The 6455-nt window shown below is 63.5% G+C and overlaps 1 protein-coding gene across 2 annotated transcripts in view; it reads left to right on the forward strand.

The window, feature by feature from the left end:
- EDC4 (enhancer of mRNA decapping 4) overlaps positions 1–3360 on the forward strand; it is a 43079-nt gene extending 39719 nt beyond the window's left edge. The window contains exons 26-29 of one of the 2 annotated variants that reach the window (XM_075940519.1): positions 28–214; positions 739–958; positions 1490–1653; positions 2540–3360. In XM_075940519.1, coding sequence (XP_075796634.1) covers positions 28–214; positions 739–958; positions 1490–1653; positions 2540–2732 — 764 coding nt within the window. In that variant the 3' untranslated portion in view covers positions 2733–3360. The remainder of the gene's footprint in view (positions 1–27; positions 215–738; positions 959–1489; positions 1654–2539) is intronic. The other variant, XM_075940520.1, reaches the window with a different exon arrangement.
- Positions 3361–6455: the final 3095 nt, after the last annotated feature.

Genomic DNA, 6455 nt, shown 5'->3' on the forward strand with positions numbered 1-6455 from the left:
GCCCCTGAGGCTCCCCGGCTCTTGCAGATATCCAGCAGCTGGAGGCTCACTTGAAGAACAAGAAGGCGCGAGACCAGGAGGCCCGCGACTCCCTGCTGAGCCAGCTCCGGCAGCTGATCAGCGCCTTCCAGAACAGCACGGACCAGCTGGCCTCCACCATCACGGCCAGCGTGCACACCGAGGTGCAGCACCAGCTGCACGTCCTCGTGGGCAAGTAAGCGGGGGCCTGGGCTGGGCTGGGCTGGGCTGGGCTGGGCGTGCAGCGGGGCGGCCGCCGGTCGGACGTGGCTGCAGCTGGCCAGAGATTCGCCCTTTGTGCCCGTCAGGAGCTAGGGCAGACGGGCCCGCCCCTCCGAGAGCGCCCACTCCACGGCTCGGTCGCCTGTCCACGGGGAGGGTGAGCAGGGACACGGCTCCCCTGCATCTCGCGGGCGGCCCCCGGTGCATGGAGCGTTGGGCACTCGCCCCGCTGAGCGTGCAGAGTTGGGGTTTCTCCGGCCCTGCACCAGCTACCTTCAGACACCAAGCGCCCGGAGGAGAACCGGGCCCTGGGAATGGCTCAGCACTGGACGGGACCTGCCCGGGAGGGCTCTGCCGCGTTCCCAGGGCCCGGCACCGATTTGGTCCAGGGCCAGCGTCTGCCTGGGGGCCCGTGTGCCCGGAAGCGCCGGGGCTGATAGCCGGAGGCCTGGCTCGGCCCGGGCAAGTGAGAGCAGCTCCGTCCGGTTCTCTTCCCAGCATGCAGGACTCGATGCTGGCCCAGGTGCAGCGGGTCATCAAGGGCGAGGTGAGCCTGGCCATGAAGGAGCAGCAAGCGGCCGTCACCTCCAGCATCGTGCAGGCCATGCGCTCGGCAGCCGGCACGCCCATCCCCGCCGCCCACCTGGACTACCAGGCGCAGCAGGCCCACGTCCTCCAGCTGCTGCAGCAGGGCCGCCTCAACCAGGCCTTCCAGCAGGTACGTGCGTGGGCGTGAGGCCCCAGGAGCGTCCCCTGGCTCTGCCCCCTGGTCTCAGCAGCTGGCCTTTGCCGCGGGTCCCCGGGGCGGGGCAGGGGGGCGGCCGCTCTGGTGCTGCAGCGCGGGGGCAGGGAAGTGCTAGAGCCCTGGTGGTGCTGGGCATGACAGTAATTGCCGTCTGGAAAGGCAGGTCGCTGACTCTGCCGCGGAGCCAACAGGGGGCGGTGACAGGACAGGCCTGCAGCACCCCCTGCAGGGGGTAGACACCTCACCTGTTCCCTCCTGCCAGTGCCAGGCCCCGTCGCTCTGGTTTCTCCGTCCAGTGCTGAGCAGATGCAGGGCGGTTCTGGGGGCACAGGGCCTGGGGCACGGATGGGGCAGGCGGGCACCAGGCAAGCTCCCCGCCCGGTGGCCCTTGCCACGAGGAACCCAGCGAGACGCCCAGCTCTGGGGCGGAGGGAGCCGAGCTGGCCCTGGGCTGCGCCCGTGTCCCTCCGCCCCCAGGCCTCCCCAAAGCCACGTGTCTCCTAGGCGCTCACCGCCGCGGACCTGAACCTGGTGCTGTACGTCTGTGAGACGGTGGACCCCCAGCAGGTCTTCGGCCAGCACCCCTGCCCGCTGTCCCAGCCCGTCCTCCTCTCGCTCATCCAGCAGCTCTCCTCCGACCTGGGCACCCACACGGAGCTGAAACTGAAGTGAGTGTCGCGCCGGAGCTCCTGCCCCCGCCAAGGGAGCACCCGCGGGTGCCAGGGGCTGCTGAGTTGGGCCAGGTGCCGCCGGGGTGTCTGTGCCGTCACCTGGGCACTGCAAGGCAGCCGTTCGGGCGCATCCGTGGACTGTGGGGTGTCCCTGGCACTGAATCCACTAATGAACAGGACCGCCAGGGCAGCTGGCCGGGGCTGCTACTGTGCCTTCACGCGGGCCCCGTCCAGTGCCTGGGGGACGTGCTCGGGGCGGCGGGCGTTCCGCGGTGAAGCCGTCGTGTAGCACCGATGTCCGTCGGCGTCCCGCGTAGCCTGAAGCGGGGTGGGAACGGACGCGCCCGCCTGCCTGCAGCCCCCTCGGCTGCGCAGCGCCCTGGCTTCCCTCGCCGCCGCGAGGCAGGGCGGGAGATGCAGCTCTCGACGAGGACGGCAGCGATCCGGGAGCGGGTCCCAAGAATGCCGAGCACGCGGCCTGTGAAAGGAAAGGGCTTGAGGGCAGCCGAAATGCCTGGAAAGGCAACCTCCCTCGGCCTTGACAGGGACTTGCCTTCAGTTCCCCTAGCTGGCTCTTTTGGAGGCCGCAGGACGTTGCTGTCTGGGTCCGGGCGCGTGAACCAGAACAAGGCAGCGGGGCTATCTGCCGTCGCCCATCGCTCCCGGCGCGGTGCTTGAGGTCATGATAAATCTCCCGGGAAAACCGCCACGAAATCCCTCCTGTGCTTTGTAGAGCAGCCGGCACCTGAGGGACCCCGGCGGTCCAGCCTGAGAGCCTGAGCCGCCAGGCTGCCCCGTCCCTGCTGAGGAGCCAATCGGGAGCTGGCTCCCCGGGCCGGGGCAGGGGCGGCGCGGGGGTCGTAACCTTCCTTTGTCCCCTCAGTTACCTGGAGGAGGCCGTGATGCACCTGGACCACAGCGACCCCATCACCCGCGACCACATGGGCTCCGTCATGAACCAGGTGCGGCAGAAGCTCTTCCAGTTCCTGCAGGCGGAGCCCCAGAACAGCCTGAGCAAGCCGGCCCGCCGCCTCATGATCATGCTGCAGGGGCTGGTGTCCCCCAGCCTGCCCTGACGGCGCCCGGGGAGCCCGCCCCACGCGCTAGCTGTTACTAACCCCGTGCGGCTTGTGCTCCGAGCCCGGGCCGGGCAAGTCTGCCAGCCAATAAGTGTGTGGGGTGTCAAGGCAGACCCGCCCGTCGCGCCCACTAACGCCAGCTCTGTAGAGCCCCGAATAATCACTCCCTGCTCACTCGGCTTCTTTTCAGCAGCGGCCTCTCGGCGCCCGTCCCTGAGTCACCGCCCCCTGCTCTCAGCCCTCGCGCCCTCCCCGCTTAGGTGGGCACTTGGGGGCGGGCCCGGTCGGAGGCTGACTCCCCAGTGCCGGGGGTGGGTGGAGAGATCTGTTAGTCCCACAGTGGCACTGGTCTAGCAGCCAGGGCCCTGGCTAGTGCCCCATGCAGGGCGGGTGAGGGCCAGCAGGGGGCAGTGCGTGCATGTCTCCGGCAGCGCCTTGGAGCCTGGTTGTTCAGGGAGCCCCCCCGGGCTGTTGACGGGGTGTCCCGGAGCCAGGCCAGGGTCCGACGTTTCCTTCAGTTCCGATTTTACACCCGGTTTTTTTTTGTTTTTTTTTTTCTTTTTAATCTACGATTTGAATCTTTTTTTGGAATAACATTAAGAAAGTTCAATAAATGACTTTTGGAGAAAACCGAGCGGCCGGCCCTGCCTCTGTTCTCGCCCCCGGGTGGGGGCAGGGACTCCAGGGGGAGCTGCCGGGAGACGGGGTGGGAGCTCGTGGCTACAATGCAGGGAGGGGGCCCAGGACTCCTGGGTACCCTGCCTTGCTGGTGAGCTGGTTTAGACCTGCCTGATCCGCCACTAGCGCGAGGGGGCCAAGATTGCTGCTGGCTACGTGCTCTGGAAGCCGCGTCTCACGCACACTTGCCGTCAGCCTAGTGGTGTCTACACTAGGGGTGTTAATGGTTAACCAGCAGGGGCATGCCAGCCCGGCTGGAGCAGCCCCCGGCTGTGGGGGTGGGGTGCCCCAGCCTGGACGCAGCTCCCCCCCGTTTAATCAGCTAACCAGTTAAACTTTAACGGTTAACTCAGGGGTGGGCAAGTCCGTGTCCACACGCCAGATCTGGCCCGTGGCTGCCCCGCCACGCCCCTCCCCCCGGCCAATCGAAACCTGGAGCTGGGGGAATGCGCAAAGTCTCGTCCCCCGCCCGGGGCGTGCAGGGCTTAGAGGGAACCACTGGCTGTTCAAACCAGCTGGCGGGTCTCTAGGCGCTGCATGACCCGGCGGGGCGGGGACGACTTTCCTCCCCCACCCCGAGGCCAGTCAGAGTCTGTGGGTGGGGGAGCAACCACATCTCCTGACCCCGCCCCTTCTGCGCCAGGCCCCGCCCACACCCACTTCTGACATGTAAGTGCCTCCCCCCTTCAAAAATGAGTGCCCACCCCCGGTTTAACAGGTTACCCAATTAAGCAGGATTTGACATCTCTAGCAATCCCCACGCTGGGGATTAGGTCTTAGCAGCTGCTCCGAGGTGCGGATTTTTCACCCCCCTGCGCGCTAGAGCTGGGCACCCGGGCCTAAGTGATAGGGCAGGGGACAGCTGTGTCCTCGACCCTGCCATGGCTCCAACGCACGCCCAGCCAGCTGCAGGGGCGGGATCCCTGCCTGGCAAGACCCCAGCGGCCTGCCAGGGTTGCTTGCAGCTCTAGGAGGCTTGGCCAGCGTGTGGCCACTAAACCCAACCTCCGCTCGGCTGCCCTTCCCGACCGAGACACAGGCCCCGAACCGGCGACGCTGCGTAGGCCCTGCAAGCGGGAGGACCCTGGGACCCCTGCAGCCGTGCACAGAGCCAGCTGCCCCCCGGCCTCCCTCGCAGCGCAAACCTCTGCCATGTGCAGGCTGCGGGGAGTGAGGTCGCGGGCAGGGGTCAGCGCTTAACACAACGGCAATCAGCCAGGGGCAGGCCGGCAGAGCGGTCCAGCTGCTCCGGGGCAGCCTCGCGGGGCGGGGGCTCTCGCGGCTCGATGAATCAGAAAGGCTTTGGGATTAAAATACTGCGCATGGAAACCTCTGGCTCACAGCTGGCCGCCGTCACCCAACGCACCCAGAGCCCGCGCGGTGACTTTCCACTGCCTGGGGCTGCATGGCCTGGCCGGGGCCTCCGCCCCCCCCCCCCGCTTCCCTACGGGCCAGCGGATCGAAAGCCCCCAGCAGCCGGGAACACCTGGGTTATGCTCCCCTTCCAGCCAGTTGGCCCGCCTTGGAGTTACAGGCTGTTCCCACGGCTCCGGTCCCTACAATAACCCCCACCTGCCTTTGCCCGTCTGCCTGGCCTGGTTTCTCTCTCCCCTCCCCCCCATGGCGTTTGCACAGTCTGTCCCTTAATCTCTTCCTGGCTGTTGCCCTCCGATCCTTTTATCCACCGTTCCTTCCTTCGTGGGGGACTCTCCAATGGGTCTTTCCCTTTCGGAAGGGAGAGCGTGCCTATGCGGGTATCTTTTCCAGGCTCTGGGCCTCTCCTGTTCAAATCCCGCCCAAGTGGGCACGTTCAGCTGGTAGCTTTCCTGCTAGTGGAGTTCCCTTACCAGAGCGATATGAGCCAACTTCTTTGCTGAGTTTCTCCAAACTTGTGCTTTGTTTGCAAATGTATTCAGCCGAGGGGAGGGACTGGCATGACCCTCAGCTGCCTTTGCTAAACACAGCAGATGGCAGCAGGTTAGGCTAACACAAACTACAGCAGCAGGAACATGGGGCCTTGATATAGGCAGACAGAAAAGGACCAGCTGCAGCATTTTACTCCCAAGAATCGGGAGATGTTCACAAAGTCACACGGATGGACGTGCTGGCCTCACGTTTCCGCAGCTTTTTCCTGATCATCCAGGCTACGTCTACACTCCTGCGCAAGAGCGCGTCCACACCTCAAAAGCCCATCGCAAAAGCCATGTGCTTTTGCACAAAAGAGCGTTCACACTGCATGGACTTGTGCTTTTTCCCATTGGGGTTCCTTGCACAAGAAACCCCTCTGGAGCATCCACACTTGCCTTTTTGCACAAGGACTCTTGTGCAAAAGGGAGTTATGCCTCGTAAAAGGAGGTTTACCTACGGCGAAAAAAGCCCTCTGTTCTGCCGTTTTACTCATGATGATTTTCTTGCACAAAAGCGTATTTGAGGTGTGAATACTCTGTGGGTTTTTGCGCAAAAACCTTGCCGTGTCCCCAAAGTATAAAGTTTTGCACTTCCAAAAGTATCCCACTACAGAGGCATAAATAGACCTTGAGATGTGTTTGCTTGCTTTGAAACCTACAAAAGCTCAAGAAGAGGCAGGTGGTGGTAGGCCCGTAAATCTGCATCGTGAAAAGGACTGGGTTTTGCTTGGAGTGAAATCTTTGGTTATGACTGCACAATTTTCACTGCACAATGAGGCTGTGTCTACACTCGCAGCCAGAAGGAGCTGTCTACACTGCCCCTTGTGCAACAGAAACCCTCTTGCGCAATGCCATTCTTCCTGAAAAGTAATCGGTGTCACGGCATTACGCAAGAGGGGTTTTGTTGCGCAGGAAGGGGGCCATGTAGACAGCTCCTCCTGGTGCAAGAGCCTCTTCTGCAAAAAAAAAAAAAAAAAAGGCAGCTCATTAGGTATGCAAATGAGGCACAGTGGTATTCCACGCTTAGCCTCATTTGCATATTTCTGGCACAAGAAGCCGGGAGTGTAGACATAGCCTAAGGAGCTGGAGAAAAGCTTTCTGGAACTTAGCAGTTCAGGACCAAAGCTGCTAGGGT

The sequence above is a fragment of the Pelodiscus sinensis genome, chromosome 12 (genome assembly GCF_049634645.1).
Source record: "Pelodiscus sinensis isolate JC-2024 chromosome 12, ASM4963464v1, whole genome shotgun sequence".
NCBI lineage: Eukaryota > Metazoa > Chordata > Testudines > Trionychidae > Pelodiscus > Pelodiscus sinensis.